General features: G+C 36.2%; 2 protein-coding genes and 1 long non-coding RNA gene across 7 annotated transcripts; 2 read left to right on the forward strand and 1 right to left on the reverse strand.

Annotated features, from left to right (window-relative positions):
• The first annotated feature begins 897 nt into the window (after window positions 1–897).
• Window positions 898–8,040, forward strand: LOC110769336 (pre-mRNA-processing factor 19). Its single transcript, XM_021973286.2, has 18 exons — window positions 898–1,058; window positions 1,161–1,246; window positions 1,503–1,574; window positions 1,903–1,965; window positions 2,885–2,971; window positions 3,198–3,345; window positions 3,433–3,551; window positions 3,716–3,832; window positions 4,454–4,549; window positions 4,635–4,694; window positions 5,171–5,245; window positions 5,640–5,744; window positions 5,957–6,073; window positions 6,158–6,235; window positions 6,319–6,415; window positions 6,758–6,809; window positions 7,435–7,505; window positions 7,609–8,040. The coding sequence occupies exons 1-18, from the start codon at window positions 1,046–1,048 to the stop codon at window positions 7,722–7,724; spliced, it is 1,572 nt and encodes a 523-aa protein (XP_021828978.1). The 5' UTR covers window positions 898–1,045; the 3' UTR covers window positions 7,725–8,040.
• A 410-nt stretch (window positions 8,041–8,450) lies between these two features.
• Window positions 8,451–11,675, reverse strand: LOC110769347 (TLD-domain containing nucleolar protein). 5 transcript variants are annotated; one of them, XM_021973297.2, is made up of 9 exons: window positions 11,266–11,666; window positions 10,512–10,599; window positions 10,193–10,421; window positions 10,022–10,094; window positions 9,846–9,926; window positions 9,619–9,682; window positions 9,146–9,233; window positions 8,948–9,032; window positions 8,451–8,808 (listed from the first exon to the last, which is right to left on the reverse strand). In XM_021973297.2, the coding sequence occupies exons 1-9, from the start codon at window positions 11,377–11,379 to the stop codon at window positions 8,770–8,772; spliced, it is 861 nt and encodes a 286-aa protein (XP_021828989.1). In that variant the 5' UTR covers window positions 11,380–11,666; the 3' UTR covers window positions 8,451–8,769. The 5 variants fall into 5 exon arrangements, 3 of the variants coding, with proteins under 3 accessions (XP_021828989.1, XP_088106719.1, XP_021828988.1); XM_088250593.1 differs by having other exon boundaries at window positions 10,193–10,594; XM_021973296.2 differs by having other exon boundaries at window positions 10,193–10,599; window positions 11,266–11,663.
• Window positions 11,676–12,225: 550 nt separating this feature from the next.
• LOC110769341 (uncharacterized) lies at window positions 12,226–13,365 on the forward strand. The gene is made up of 2 exons (XR_002528562.2): window positions 12,226–12,586; window positions 12,777–13,365. It is a non-coding gene; the product is annotated as an uncharacterized LOC110769341 (long non-coding RNA).
• Window positions 13,366–13,534: the final 169 nt, after the last annotated feature.

The raw sequence follows: 13,534 nt of genomic DNA on the forward strand, positions 1-13,534 counted from the left end.
CAAATTATTGCGGGAATTTTTTTATTTTTTTATATCTGGCTTGTACCATTTTAGCTATACAATCTGCTTTGGAGCTTTGAAGCAATATTTGATATCAACCTTCAGACCACATGTCTGGTTATGTGTCTCACTTTTTGATGCAGAAGATGTATAATTTTGGGTACTTTTACATATTCTTGTCTGTGTCCCTATAATATTTTATGAGTTTTAACGCTAATTAATCATCAACATTTGGGACAAGAAGAGATTAGTGAATGTAAAATTCGGGATTTAATATGGGTATTTTTTCTAAAGTTGCATGTAGCTCTTTTGATGTAAAATCCCACATAAATCTAAATACGTCTAAAGTTGAAAACAATATCGATACAATATGAGGAGAACATGACCCAATAACTAACATATTTTATTTTTCCTTTCTATTTCTCTTATTTTGCTTAGTCAGCTTATGTTCTTAGGTTACACAACTTCATTACAATTCAGAAGGCCATTTCTCTCAACAAGGAGTTTTCCTCCTTCTAAAGGTTTTATAAGCGTGCGTTGTGGATTGATATGAAATTTTTCACGGGTTGATCCGCATAAGTTTCATGTGAGATTCGAGTCCTATACCAAGGTGTGTCGAAAATTGTCACCCTTAAATTTGAACAATTTGAGCTTAATAAGCATTCATAATGAGTTGGACTCGAGTTGAGTTTATTTAAATCGAAAGGAGTTGAACCTGAGACCGAAAACCAAATCGAGTATTGGGTTGGATCTGGGTCGCCCTCCCAACTTGCTCAACCCGCCCAAGTTGCTTGGCCAGTCCATTTTATTTTGGGCTAGTAGCTTAATAGAAGCCCAACTGAAGTCGGTCCGATTTCATCATAAGTTTGATAGAATCCCTAAATCATAAAACAAGACCATCGACCTGATTTTCTTTCTTTCACAAAGTTGGATTGTATCCATTTGTGTCCTTGCGAGACAGCGTTGCCCTCTTCTCTTCACTTCACTTCACTGAGTCGCAAGCAGCACAAAAGCTTCGACACAAACCCTAGCTCTCTCTGCCATAATGAACTGCTCAAGTAAAGCTCTCTCTGCCTCTCTCTCGCGTTCGTTGTTTTACTTTATCTTTTTTGGCTGATCTCTCTTTTTCTAACTCTGACTCTTCTTATTTGTCCGTACAGTCTCCGGCGAGGTGCCGGAAGAGCCTGTGGTCTCCAAGAAGTCTGGGTTGCTCTTCGAAAAGCGTTTAATTGAGAGACATATCTCGGTGTGTTTATTTCTCTCGCTATCTTCATTCTAGGGTTTCCGTTGGTTTTACCATTATTGTTTAGTTACTGAGAAAATTCCGGAAAATTAAAGAATAACTAACATGTGAAAACTTCTTAGTGCATTTTGTTTATGCCATTTATTGCTGCTAGAAGAACTCACATTTTTGATATCTTAGTTTTGTTTAATAAATTTCAGTTTCAATGTTACATATGATAGAAGACTAAGTGTTTGTAGTTGTCCTGTTATCTTACTAGGAATATGGAAAATGCCCGATAACTGGAGAACCACTTACCGCTGATGATATTGTTCCAGTTCGAACGGGCAAGGTATACTGAATTTCAATATATTTACTTCATTTCATTCTTCGTACAACTTTTGGTTGATCTTTTTATATATTTAAAAACGTATATACATGTATATGTATGTGTGTGTATATATACTTCTTTTCATTCTTAGCACTATTTAGCTAAATTGGCCTCTTGAGCCGTGCACGACATGACAGAGGGTAGCCTTCGCTTACCCTTAGAAAAGGTGGAACTTAATCATGGGTCTCTGATAAGATGCCCAAGAAACTTTATCTGATAAGCGAGTTGGCGTTTTGTAATTAATATAGCTCCTTATGTGGTGGATTCACTCTGATGGCTTCCCATGCAGATTGTAAGGCCCAGACCTGCACAAGCTGCTAGTATCCCTGGCATGCTCGGAATGTTCCAGCTTGTATGTCTTCTTATTATACCATTACCGTCTTCATTCATCACTTTTCGGCATTTACGTTTATCTTGTATCTTTGACTGTTGTTGTAGATCCTAAATTTTAATCTGTGTTTTATGCTATACTACAATTATCTCATTCAAGTATGCAACTTGATTATCATCAATATGTCATGGTCTTGGAATTGTCCAAAAATAAATCACGATTTGCTGTCCAGAAATAGAGATTTGTTTCTTACCCAAAATATAAAATCTTGGGAACTCCTGGTGTAGACATGTAAATTTAGCTAAATAATGTCCAAGGTTAAGTGAAATAAACAAAATTACAAAATGTCATGGCTAGGCTACATCTTAATTGGATGCAAAAAGAGTAAATTCTAGATTATTACTGAAATACTTTAAATAAAAGATCTAAATTTTCCTGATATAGCCAGCTCCATTATTATTCTGACTATAACCAACCAAAAGCATCCACATGAAAAGTGGGACTCATTAGAAATCCCAGCATTTGTTTTCAGAACTTGACGAGTGCATTAGCATTACCCCATTCACGGACTGCCTAACTGGAAAATTATGATAAAATTTATGGGGTATTGGATGGTCCTTGTGCATCATGTGGAATATGTTATAAGCAGTATAATGAGTTACCAACATAACTGTCCGTTGTTCATTCTGTTTATTGTAGCAGTTGAGGCTCTATTTCTAGTGGGTTATGAATCTTAAGAACTGGTTTTGGATAGTGCTTAATGTAATAATATGATTTTACTTTTTTCTTTTAATAATATTATTATTGTGTTGCCTACTGTTATTACTTTGTTTTCATCTCACAATGTAGTTCCAATGTAGTTCAAATTTTTGAAGTTTATTTTATATGCATTCTTTGTATAGTGAAGGAGTTTTTTTTTTTCCTTCCTTCGTACCAATAGGAATGGGATAGTTTGATGCTAGCTAATTTTGCGATGGAGCAACAATTGCATACAGCAAGGCAAGAGTTGAGTCATGCTTTGTATCAGGTACTGCAACTAGGTGATATTTCTCCTAACTACATATTTTTCTTAGTCAAGGTACATAGGTGCCTTCTTTTATTTCCTTTATTTTTTTTTTCTTTTGAGAATTCCATATTTAGCTTATACTTATTTTGCATTCTGTTAGTCATTTTTCTTATTTTTGGCTAACTGCAACTGGAAGATGACTTCATGTGGTCGAATGATCTAATTTTAGTAATTCGTATTTTGGTAGCATGATGCTGCGTGCCGTGTTATTGCAAGACTCAAAAAAGAAAGGGATGAAGCAAGATCATTACTTGCTCTGGCTGAGAGACAAATTCCCATGTCAGCACCATCAACAGTTGCAGCAAATGCCTCTGTCCATAGCAATGGGAAACCAGGTTCTTTCTCTATATGCTTCTCAGAACATTTGATATATTTTCATAAGTTTACATGTTAACTCATTTGAGGTCTATTTTCTTCTGTAGCTGCTGATGACCAGCTGGGACCTGGCGTGAGGAATGTACGCCCTGGAATATCTCCCAATATCCTAGATGATATGACTGAATGTAATTCGGTTCTTTCACAGCAGAGGAAGAGGCGGCAGGTACTGTTATTCAACTGTTGTCACTTGCTAGATTTTTAGTAGTATACCTTCCATGATAGTTTTTATTGAGAAAAGATGCTGGTGAAGGTCAGCCATTCTTACAGCATTTGTTTGATAAGTTATGCTAGTTATATCTTTAATTTGTATATGGGTTTTGTGCTCAGATATCCCCAACGTTGGCTCCTGTTGATGCTTTGGAGAGGTATACTCAGATATCTAGTCATCCCCTTCATAAAACAAGCAAACCAGGAATTTTATCGATTGATATTCATTCTAACAAGGTATGCATGCGTTTGTTCTTACCTTATTATTATTTGGTTTTGTTCAAGCATCACTTCTGTATGGGTATGGCCGCTGCGTGCCTTTGCTATTCAGTACTAGCTGTCAAATGCATTTGTGGTGTCGTAATGTCTCTAGTGATCTTTAGGTCTGCTATAGCCCCGTAGAACTTATCAATAAAATCAAATGTGGTGAAATGAAGAAAATGAGTTTAGAAGGAACAATTTAGAATTCAATGAATCCGGAAGCTCTTATGTTTTAGGGTTCATTTGCATGGTTCAATTTCGCCATATGGATAACATGTGCTGCTATTAGATGAGATTTTGGATCTTTTGCATGTTTTTTCTACTTTCATCTACTCTCTGCTCCAAAAAATTTCCAGCTTTTTCTCTTAAAGGTAGACACTCATCAAGGAAAAAGTTATTCCATCCTTCTGTGCCCACCTGTGTGTTTTATGTCTTTCTGATGTCCTGTGCCAAAATGTCGAAAACAATACCCTAGAAGGATAAAAAAAGTTCTGTTCGGTACACATAGCAAATTTAGCTTTATGCAATTATTGCTAATTATGTCCGCCTCAGTTATGTTTCCATCTTGCTGATCAAATTTTTTTTTTTTCCTTGCAGAACATAATTGCAACTGGAGGGGTTGATGCAAATGCAGTAATCTTTGATCAACCATCAGGACAAATCATATCCACTCTTAGTGGTCATTCAAAGAAGGTATCATCTATTAACCCTATCAAACATTTGCTTAATATCTTTTCATTAATGCATATTGAATGGTTATGCATCTTTTCCTTGGTAGGTTAACAGTGTCAAAATTGTACCTCGGGACGATCTGTTAATAACTGGGTCAGCAGACAAGGTATGCCACATTTAATTTTTTTCTTCTCGTTCACGGACAATTTCAACCCTTTATTGATTTGTTCATTGCTTTGTTTCTATTTCATCTTCACTATTTTCTGGACTTCTGTTGTTAGCTTTGCATGTTATTCAGCACCAATGTGTAACCCTGGCCACTGATGAACTTTGAATACCTCAAATTGCAAGTTTTGAGTTGGGATTTTTGAAGTTTTACTACGTGGACCTACACAAATTCAAATTGAGATGCTAGATTTCTTTATATTGCTTTACGTGTTGTAACTGGGTAACCTCCCCTGACCTGAACACAAAGGGAACAATAGAAAAGAAAAATAAAAAATTGGCTTAAACACAGAACTGTGCATGCATGCAATTTAGAGGTTATTGCATAGGTTTTACTTGGGTAACTTATCAGATATTGAATCTAGCGAAGTCTATATTGTGATGTTTTGATATCATTTTTTTCCATCAATGTTGCAGACAGTTCGCATATGGCAAGGGTCTGATGATGGGAACTATAACTGTAACCACATTTTGAAGGACCATACTGCAGAGGTAAATAGTTTTGATTCAATCTTTTCCGCAACAAGTTCACCAAAAAAATGCTCCAAGTCCCTTTAAGTGGAAAAATGAGCAGCAAATCAGGAAAAAAAAAAAAAAGAGTGAACTTACTGTGCTCCAATAACCATTTCTACCTTTTGTCTTTCTGTGTCTAAGTCATGATGTTTCCGTATTTCCTGGTTCAGGAATTTTTGGTTTATGTTATAAGATGTTTGTTAACTCTAATGAATAATGTCTGATAAAATGAACTGCTATCTGGCAATTTTCTTTTTATTTGATATTTTTTGGGGGGCACTGACCAGCAACTGAGTTTTATTATGTATTGCATTTTATATACTGGTTATGTGCTACGTATATTACTTTATTTAACATCTCAAAAAAATTTCAGGTGCAAGCTGTTACTGTACATGCCACGAATAACTACTTTGTGACTGCTTCTCTTGATAGTACATGGTGCTTTTACGATCTTTCCTCGGGGTTATGTCTAACACAGGTTATAATCCTTCCCTCTGTGTGTGTGTGTGTGTCTGCTTCTATACTAATCAAGTTTGCTAAAATAATGAAAAAAGAGAACGGAAACTTTTTCATTTGAAACAGAGTTCATAATTTTTTTTTTCTCCACTAATGTTCCCCTGTGATATCATTATCTGTACCTTAATTTGTCTTGTCCTTGATGATGCAATGAAAATTTCTTTGACTCTTTAGGTTGAAGACCCTTCCGCATCTGAGGGCTATACATCTTTGGCGTTTCATCCTGATGGTCTTATCCTTGGAACAGGCACCACAGGGGGTCTTGTGAAAATTTGGGATGTTAAAAGCCAGGTGTGCAGGCATTGCTTTTTCTTTTGCTTTCAACCTTTGTTTTTCAGTTCTGATTTTACTTTCATTACTTCTGCTGATTGACAGACAAATGTTGCCAAGTTTGAGGGACATGTTGGTGCAGTAACTTCCATCTCCTTCTCAGAGAATGGTTACTTTCTTGCGGTAGGTGCTCCACTTAGAAAAAAAAATGTAGATAGAGAATTATGTGATATCATGTTCATATATTTTACATTTGAATTGGACAGACTGCAGCCAGTGATGGCATTAAGTTGTGGGATCTACGCAAATTGAAAAACTTCAGGACATTCACTCCATATGGTCCTGACACACCAACAAACTGTGGTATGTGTATCTACAAGCCTTCTCATAGTTTCTTTCCCGGGAAAAATGAGAAGTATTTCATTGCAATGCTTTCACTTTGCAAAATTCTGTTGAATCACTTGAAAGCAACTCAACTTGTTGGGGGTTCTTGGTTGACATGGTGAATTTTTGGTTGACATTTACATGTATATATATCTAATTCTTCTTGCTAGATAAGAAAATTTCCTGAGGTCATGTATCTATATGCTTTCCCTTTTCGTTATAGTCTTCTTATTGCCAAGATTTCTTATTTTAGACTTTTAATATCATACAAGTCTTCCCAAAAATGGAGTATAATGAAGGCTATGTTTGTGATCCATGCAGTTGAATTCGACTACAGTGGAAGTTACCTTGCTGCTGCTGGCTCCGATATAAGGTCAGTGTTTGAAAAACATACATTTTTGGATTGAACACCTGAAGTTTTTTTAAAATGCCTTCTGATTTGTGTTAATAATATCAAGAAGCTTAATGCATGATGGGGGTAGTTTAAAAATTGTATCTTCTACTGACAAAAATAGCATCCCATAATTGTATATGGATATGCGATGAACTGTGACCTTCTAAGTACAATTATGGCACATCTGAGGACAGAAGATTACAGTTGATGGCATATCCAAGGAACTACCCATTCTGTTCCTCCTCCCTGATTTCTCTTTTGAAGAAGATTATGAAATGAAATGATTGGCTTAGATTTACTAGACATTAGTGTAGTGGCCTGAAGAAAACTGGAATTTGGTATAATAGTAGTTAATTACATAAGTTGTCTGAAAGTTGCCATATTTCTCTATGAGTGAATGTGAGAAAGCTGACATTGCATATTACGTCAGTCGTACTGAAGCTGGATATTCTTTGAAATGCATAACATTTTAGCAATAAATTTTGAATTTAAAGTATAGTTTCTTCTCAATTTGTAAATTCTCATCTCCGAATGCCAAATATTCTGCCACCGTCTTGCTTTCCAGAAACTTTTGAACACTGATTTTGGTCTTTTGCTTTTGCAGAGTCATCCAAGCTACTAGCGTCAAATTAGATTGGAACACTATAAAGACTTTTCCTGATATGTCTGGCACAGGTTATTTCTCTTCCACTCACCTGTCAATTGTTGGTTGTGGGCCTTTGTGGCCTTTTACTTTGAATTAGTCCCTCATGTTCTTTACATTCTTGTCTTGTTTTAGGTAAAGCAACAAGTGTCAAATTTGGTCCAGATGCAAAATATATTGCAGTAGGATCGATGGACCGTAACCTTCGCATTTTTGGCCTGCCTGGCGATGATAGTGCAATGGAGCCCTGAAGTCTATCAAAGTTACCTCATCTGCGGTTGCTGTTACCTTTACTGCTGGTTAATTTGGATTCATCTTGTTGGCCATTGAGCAGGGTTCTGAAGCAATTGTGCCTTGTAGAACATTTATGTAGTTTTGTATTTCCATGTGCAGTGTTAGCTGAGCAATAGACGTTATTCAGGGAAAAAAAAAAGGAAAGAAAAAAACGGAGATAGAAATAGTTGGATGCTCGAGATTTCGATTTTCTTGGCATATTGAGTACTGAGGTTGTACTATTATTTTTTCATGTTCTTAATTCCCCCCAAATACCATCATCACATTATGGTTGATCATGACTCGAACAAATTAACCAAAATTGGTTATTAATGTTCCGTTGTTTTTGTTAGGTATTTTTTGGTTATTAGCACATATCAAACAATTCTTAACCCGGATGTACATTTTCAACCATTCGAAAATTTTTAAGAAAAAAATTAGTTCTCCAAATTTCCCAACCATTTAGGCACGATAAATTGTGCAGCACTAAAAGAGAAGAATACCTACTCAAAAGGATATTCCCAAAATCGAATGGAAAATACTTTCCCTCCTGTCAGTGACAATATGACGTGTATATAAGTTTATTTTGTGTGTGTTTTTGATAAATTATTATTGCACATGTCAAACTGTGCAAGGAGGAGCATCTCCTTCCAGGGAAGAGACAAGTAGTATCCACTACAAATATGCATGATAGAACCGCATAATTCATGGAAAATTAGATTTTCTATTTTCTTCTGCAAAGGATGTGCAAATATGCATACAATACAACTACATAACTTATGAGCATAAAAAAACTACAAAGTTAAGGAAAATTAGATTTTTAAGACAGTACTTGTTGCATAGCAAAATAATCCCACGAGCTACAGCTTCAAATCTAATAGCTTTCCAAAAGTATTGTTCATCCCATGTTAATCAAAGCCCTCCTATGCTGAATGATGGAGCAAACTAGAAGTAGAAGAAAAAAGAATGTAATCACCAACATGATACGCAGATACAAATGTATATCATCGTCTTGGGCTTGTATCAAGTAAGGTACCGCGACGCATGTGTAAAACCCCAAAGCTGCATATAGAAAGGAATGCGTAAGTATGTGAGTATCAACATTTGTTATATTTGTTTGTTTAAGCACTCACGTGTTACATTTGAATGGAGATTGAGCACGCGTACATACAAAGGCAAAGAGGTTACTCAAAAACATTACCTCAACATTCTTCAACTCAAACTCTGAGTTATGAGCCAAGCATAAGTTCCCAAATGTTTCACATGGTCCGCTTGTTCCACTTAACCTTTTTCAAGCAACAGTTTACAATTGTAACAAACGGATCTGTAAGTATTTCTCCATCTGACTACAGGATACAGGAGGGAATTCAAAGGAAGGCATTGGAAAAGAAAAACTTACAGATCTCCATCCAAGCATAAAGCATAGTTACCACCACCCCCAAGAGCTAGCATGTCATTCAAACACATGTAGTAATACCTGTTGGCTCCTATGTACACAAATTAGACACGGCATCAGCATTGCCTTTTTCTTTCTAAATGAAAAAAGTAAAAAAAAAGAAAAGAAAGGAAAAGCCTGCCTATGGCTCTTCATTCATCATAAAGTCCAAATATTTAGTTACATATTGCTTTACATTTCATCTTCTATCATGAAGCATTTTTGAAACAAGAACCAGCCAATCCATACGAAGGAAAAATTGACATGTTAATGCGGCGGAGTAACTTGTAACCTTCCGTCAGAGACTGAGGTATCATTTACATCTCTATCTTTAGCTCCACAACCTAATATCATACATATTATGCAAACCCATAATTTGAATGCCAAATCCTCCAAAAGGAAACATGCCTCGCAAAGACATAGGACAAAATGCTTACCAGTTGGTCTAAATAGCCTTGGTTCACCATATATGGTCGTAAAGACAAATGTCTGGTTTGTTCCCTATAGCCAAAAGGAAAGCATAAGAAGGTGCTTATATTGGAAAGAAAAAGAAAGAGAAATTTCAGACGTCTAAGTATATAGTTAAGAAAATAATTTTCAAATATTAGTATTCATCCTATAAAAAGAAAGTGACATATATTCATTAAGGTAAGAGCATCTTTACTTGATATTTTCTTTTTGCCGTAGGTTTCAAGGGCCCCTCTAGAAGTCCACCAAACACAGCACCTTGCCTATCTCCAACAATCTAGAAAGTGTAAATACAGTCCACATTATCCTCACAATACTACAAATGATTTGATGTTATAATTTCAGATCTCCTTGGCAGAGCCATTAACATACCAGCAAACAAGGACCGGAAAGGTCAGAACTCTTGCGGATAAGAGTACGGAGTGATATACCATGTTTCGACGTACTGCCCTTCAATCAAAAGAATTGATACTGAATCGAAATCCAAATGCAACAATAGTATACTACTTTTAATGCACGGCGCAAACACCTCAAGAAGCTTACCTATACAGCAAAACCCATTGGCACCCTTTCACTATATTAGGAAGAGATGACATCAAGAATTCATGCAGGTCTGAGGAGATAAATACAGAGTCATCCATGAGATAAGGTAGATGCTTCTGTGGACTATGCTGGTCAGTTGCTTCTTCGAAAACCTCAGAACCACTGGTGCTCCCACCGGAAACATGGTCGTAATCACTTTCTCGATTATTTTCTGTTTCCTTATTCACACCTGTTGAACGACATTCTACATATCTATGTAGGGAATCATCTTGGGATTCAAAGTCTACATTACTAACAGAGAGTGATCGTTGATGCTTGCCTGATCTGGATCCACCAAAGCCAACTGACGGGATAACGTAGGAAAAATATGAAGACATTGATTTACCCCCTTTAGAATCAGGCCTGGCCTACACATTCAAAGACCTAATGTAAACAATCATGATACATAAGACAAATTAAATTAAAGAAGCTACCTTCTGCTTGGAAATTGTAAAAACAGGGCACTGACTATTCCCAGAAAAAAGAGGGGAAAAAAAACAAAATCAACCGAGCTCAATCATAACTCTGAGCATGCATGGTTGAGATGAACTTTTGGAACTGAACAAGGACACAAATAATTTGAAACAAATTACAAATGGAGCTAAACTTCTCCCCTTAGAAACCGCAAATATATAACTTTTGGGTTAAAACAATGCAAGAAATTGTCATAAAACTCAGTTCCTAAGTTTCCTGGCAGATTACTATCACAATAACAGCAATAAGTGAATGACCCAACTATGTTGTTTTGACAGTAATTAGCTTCAGATCACTCAGACAATGGCATTCCCTTGTTGCCCATGAGATCTCAAGTTCTCAGCTAGACAAAATCCAAACAGAACCATATTACACAAACAACCAAACTGAAAACCTACGTTATCTATGACACCCAGATCTCAAAATTCTTGAATAAGAAGGATCACACCAACATTGCCAGCAAAACCCATCAAGCTCAAACATCTAAGCTAATGAAATACACAGAGAAAAAGAACAAAAAAAAAGAGAAATAATTGGATCAGGGACGGTACAAAAATTACCTCAGGATGATGATGGTCCAGTGAGGGAGGAAGAGAAGAAGAGGATGATGAGTCGGGTGAATCAGCAAAGAGACGTGAGAGCCTCTCTGTAACCTTCTCTTTCAATGTGAACATTGTGATCAGCTGAAGTGAAGGAAGAAGGAGAGATGCAGACAGGTCTATGAATCTCAGGCCTTTCTTTCTCTCATATGTTTTTTTTTTTTGGGTTTTGGTTTTTAATGTTTTTGATTTCCAAACGATTTTAGCTTTTGATTTTTTGTGTGGAGGAGGAACAAAAGGACCGTTCGTCGGTGGCAGAGAAGCAATCAAACGGAGAAAAGGAAAGGTTTAGGTCATTGGGGGCAACGTCAATGTGATTTGGATTTTACTCTTCTACACATAACGCATCCTATGTGATTGGTATCTATGTTTGGAATATACATTTATTGTCTATGCTTGCTTCCCAACTTTCTTGGTCTAAAAGACTTTTGGTGCTATGTACCATAAAATTAGAAGACAAACTTTGTTGCCAATAGTGCAAGTTTCACAACATTTGTTGCTAATACTTATTCAGTTTTCAAATAAAATAAATCTCCTAGGAAAACCGATTCACTTTTACTGTTTAGGCTTAAAAGAATTAAAATAACGTCAACATCGTCGTTATGTAGGTTGCGGTCTCCTAATTTGATTATTGACACACATCATGACTCGATCTCGGCTAACTAGTTCTTTAGAAAATGTGTTATTTTATTGACAGGTGCAATTTAATTATTTTATAACGGAAAACAATCTACTTCTGAGAACATTTTACCCAAATTAGAAAAAAAATATCATGATGAATTGGTTAAAATTCTAAATGTCATTAAGCATAATCCTTTAGCTCATAATTTCTATTAGAGAATTTTTACTGAACTCAAAATCTAGGGCATTTGGTTTTGTTTCATGCCATATTGTAGCATTTTGAACTTTACAAATCATACATATGTGAGTTAGGCCAATTGTGCCCTGTTTTATATATATAAAATACAAGCGATAATCTAAACTATAAGGGAGTGGGAAATTTCTTACACAAACACTACCAATTGCCCAAATTAGAGATGCTGCTTATGATTTGGAAGATGTTATTGAAACTTATGGCTTGAAAGTGGTTTCCAAGAAGAAAAGACGTGTGAAGAATGTTCTCAAAAGATTTGCTTGCATCTTCAAGGAAGGGGTCAAGCTTCACAGGATTGGGAAAGAAATTTCTGAGTTGAGGTCGAGTTTGCAGAAGTATAACATAAAGGAAATTAACCCTTGTAATTGGAGAACCACTCGACTACCAACCACCACCGACAATGTCAAGGTAATTTTTTTCTTTTTATTTTTTATTTTTAAAAAAATGGGTGCATTTTTAAGCGAAATGGGTGGTTTTGTTTATGTTTATTACTTATAAAATGAAGCGCCGAGGGCATAGCATAGCAGAATATGGGCTCCCCTGTTTAGCTATGTTTTCTTTGTCCATTTTTATTGCTTTTTGCTTGTGCTTGTGGCAGGTCAGGACTGGTAAACGAAGGCCTTTCCATTTATATCTCTTTATCAACTGATTTTGGAATTAAACCAGCAGTGGAGATCTGTGCTTGTGTGGTGGATCTGTTAGGCTGATCAGGAGAGACCTCGATCGAGCATTAAATTTCATCAAAACGATGCCTGTAGAACCTGGTCCAAGTGTTTGTGGGTCTTTAGTTACTTACTGCTTCTGTGTTGCATGGGAATCATGACATGCAAGATCTAGCTTACAGGTTCCTTATTCAACTAGAACCCAAAAACCCTTCAAATTATATTTCGCTATCGAACTTCTATGCCTCTTCTAGGAGGTGGGACGTTGTAGCTAAAATGAGAACAATGATGAAAGAGGTTTGAAGAAGGCACCTGGGTGCAGCTGGATAAGCATTAATTCCAAGACTCATTGTTTCTATGTTGCTGATAAATCACATCCTTATTCTAATTCGATCTATCAGATGCTTGACTACCTTATCTTAGTGATGAAGGGTTTTGAACATCCAGCATAGATCCTTTTTATATTGGGTTGATGATACTACCATTTAGTTATATAATGTAAATATTTGTTAGTTGCTTACACAATTTTGTAAATATTTGTTAGTTGCTTACACAACACTCTTATTGACTGTATTGTGGAGGACATTAATGCATTGCTTAAAAGATTTAAGAAGCACGGATACGCTAGTTGAGGTGCCTATCCCGTGTCCGATACGCGATGGATACGTATCCGAGTAAACGACAAAAAGATACG

The sequence above is a fragment of the Prunus avium genome, chromosome 1 (genome assembly GCF_965620075.1).
Source record: "Prunus avium chromosome 1, drPruAviu1.hap1.1, whole genome shotgun sequence".
Classification (NCBI taxonomy): domain Eukaryota; kingdom Viridiplantae; phylum Streptophyta; class Magnoliopsida; order Rosales; family Rosaceae; genus Prunus; species Prunus avium.

What these genes read in the sequence shown, in the direction of transcription:
- LOC110769336 (XM_021973286.2), top strand. An exon ending in TTCCAGTTCGAACGGGCAAG is followed by an intron (nt 1,575 to 1,902) that starts GTATACTGAATT and finishes CTTCCCATGCAG; the next exon opens with ATTGTAAGGCCCAGACCTGC. An exon ending in TTGATATTCATTCTAACAAG is followed by an intron (nt 3,833 to 4,453) that starts GTATGCATGCGT and finishes TTTTCCTTGCAG; the next exon opens with AACATAATTGCAACTGGAGG.
- LOC110769347 (XM_021973296.2), bottom strand. Translation starts at nt 11,379, where the DNA reads ATGTTCACATTGAAAGAGAAGGTTACAGAGAGGCTCTCACGTCTCTTT. An exon ending in CAATGGGTTTTGCTGTATAG is followed by an intron (nt 10,095 to 10,192) that starts GTAAGCTTCTTG and finishes ATTGAAGGGCAG; the next exon opens with TACGTCGAAACATGGTATAT. An exon ending in AAGGCTATTTAGACCAACTG is followed by an intron (nt 9,234 to 9,618) that starts GTAAGCATTTTG and finishes TTGTGTACATAG; the next exon opens with GAGCCAACAGGTATTACTAC.